This window comes from Engraulis encrasicolus, chromosome 1 (genome assembly GCF_034702125.1).
Source record: "Engraulis encrasicolus isolate BLACKSEA-1 chromosome 1, IST_EnEncr_1.0, whole genome shotgun sequence".
Taxonomy (NCBI): domain Eukaryota; kingdom Metazoa; phylum Chordata; class Actinopteri; order Clupeiformes; family Engraulidae; genus Engraulis; species Engraulis encrasicolus.
Genome location: NC_085857.1, coordinates 48655855 through 48658354, shown reverse-complemented (window position 1 = coordinate 48658354; position 2500 = coordinate 48655855). Strand labels below are relative to the sequence as shown.

The following is a 2500-nucleotide window of genomic DNA, read 5'->3' as shown; positions in this document are numbered from 1 at the left end:
GGGCAATGAGGACGTAGGCCGTCAGAGATGCATCAGAGTCCTTCCCGTACACTTTACCCTGAAACACACAACCCCAAGGGGTCAGCGGTGCCAAAACTTAAAGTTATCGGTAACACTTCCAAATAAGGGGCCATAATTAACAGTAAAGTAGTTACAACCTAATACTTAAGTAAGGGTTAATAATCATTACTTAATGCCACATTAGACACATATTAATTGTTATTAATGCATTAGCAAGCAGTTACTTAACTATTAGATAACTATTACCTTGTGTTACAAGTTAATAGCATATTATTATTTAACTAATAGATAAGTAAGGACACAGTTAATAGTTAAGTAGCTATCAGGTCATACTTAACTAAGGACCAAAATTAACACTTACTTAATACAAAAGTAAGGCATAACTAATGGTTAATTAATACTTAAATATTGAGTTTTGGGACCCTTATATTAGAGTTGGCTGAGGATAACTAATGGTTAATTAATAGATAGATATTGTTGTTTGGGACCCTTATATTAGAGTTGGCTGCGGATAACTAATGGTTAATTAATCGATAGATATTGGTGTTTGGGACCCTTATAATAGAGTTGGCTGAGCATATCTAATAGTTAATTAATTAATCTACTGTGACATCTAGTTTTCACTCGTCCAAATCACTGTAATAGTTGCAACAGGAGCGATTATATAGCAAGGATTGGACGTACACTTCTCAATGATGGTGGGGTGATGAGATGTAATTTTTTCATGTACCATTTACTAATTTGAATGGTAAAAACCCTACAATAAATGCAGAACATTATGAAGAGTAATAGTTTTGAAGCAAAACTAAACCATTCCTTTGTGATAATTAAGTTAATGTTTGAGAATATTAGCTCCAAGAAGTGCAGTGCATGATGGGTACGCAATCTACAGACAACAATATTTCGGTATTATTTAATCATTAGATAAGGTACAGTTAATAGTTAAGTAGCTATTAGGTCATACTTAACTAAGGACCTTAATTAACACTTACTTAATACAAAAGCAAGGCATATCTAATGATTAAATAATACCGAAATATTGTTGTCTGTAGATTGCGTACCCATCATGCACTGCTCTTCTTGGAGCTAATATTCTCAAACATTAACCTAATTATCACAGAGGAATGGTTTAGTCTCGCTTCAAAACTATTACTCTTCATAATGTTCTACATTTATTGCAGGGTTTTTACCATTAAAACTAATAAGTGGTACATGAAAAAATTACATCTCATCACCCCACCATCATTGAGAAGTGTATGTCTAATCCTTGCTATATAATGGCTCCTGTTGCCACTATTACAGTGATTTGAACGACTGAAAACTAGATGTCACAGTAGATTAATTAATTAACTATTAGGTATGCTCAGCCAACTCTATTATAAGGGTCCCAAACACCAATATCTATCGATTAATTAACCATTAGTTATCCGCAGCCAACTCTAATATAAGGGTCCCAAACAACAATATCTATCTATTAATTAACCATTAGTTATCCTCAGCCAACTCTAATATAAGGGTCCCAAAACCCAATATTTAAGTATTAATTAACCATTAGTTATGCCTTACTTTTGTATTATGTAAGTGTTAATTTTGGTCCTTAGTTAAGTATGACCTGATAGCTACTTAACTATTAACTGTGCCCTTACTTATCTATTAGTTAAATAATAATATGCTATTAACTTGTAACACAAGGTAATAGTTATCTAATAGTTAAGTAACTGCTTACTAATGTTCAACATATACATTAATAACAATTAATATGTGTCTAATGTGCCATTAATTAATGATGATTAACCCTTACTTAAGTATTAGGTTGTAGCTACTTTACTGTTAATTATGGCCCCTTATTTGGAAGTGTTACCTCATTTTTCAGAGTTATTTTAATCTAAGACAGGCCCATACCATTCTGCATATCGTCAGCATCAATGCAGTATAACATCATACTACAGTTGAAGCACACTGTAGCCCAGCATGTCTGATTCTGCGCTGGTTGGAACAAATTTGTGAGTTTTGTTTTTAGAGCCTTTTCAGTAACAACAAAGTCTATCTGTACGCTGTCTATCTGTACACTGGAGTAACTGGTGCAACACTATCATGGGGCTTGTTTAACATTTCTTTGTGTTTAGATACCGGTAAACATACACCCATGGGATTTATGTATTTACTTTACACTTTACTCTGGAGCATACGTCCATGTGGTTAATTTACCTCAAACGTTTATTTTATTGAGCATTTTACCCTGAAACATACAACCATGGGATTCATGTATTTACCTCACATTTAACCCTGGGACATATAATCGTGTGGTTCATTTACAGTATATTTTAAGAAGTACTGTATATGTTTTGGGGCTTTCTTGCCTTGAGCCAGGACAGTGAAAATGTTAACAGGAATCTAATGGGAGAGAGAGATGGTGAGGGGTATTCTGGAGTGGATTCGAAACCTGGGTCCCCATGCGCAATGTTGCCCATTTAGAGTA

General features: G+C 34.0%; 1 protein-coding gene across 1 annotated transcript in view; it reads right to left on the bottom strand.

Annotated features, from left to right (window-relative positions):
- Window positions 1–2500, bottom strand: part of LOC134457882 (complement C3-like) — a 42318-nt gene that overhangs the window by 10036 nt on the left and 29782 nt on the right. Inside the window, exon 28 of the mRNA XM_063209886.1 lies at window positions 1–58. This exon is cut by the window's left edge and continues 38 nt beyond it. Within this exon, the coding sequence (XP_063065956.1) occupies window positions 1–58 (58 nt within the window). The remainder of the gene's footprint in view (window positions 59–2500) is intronic.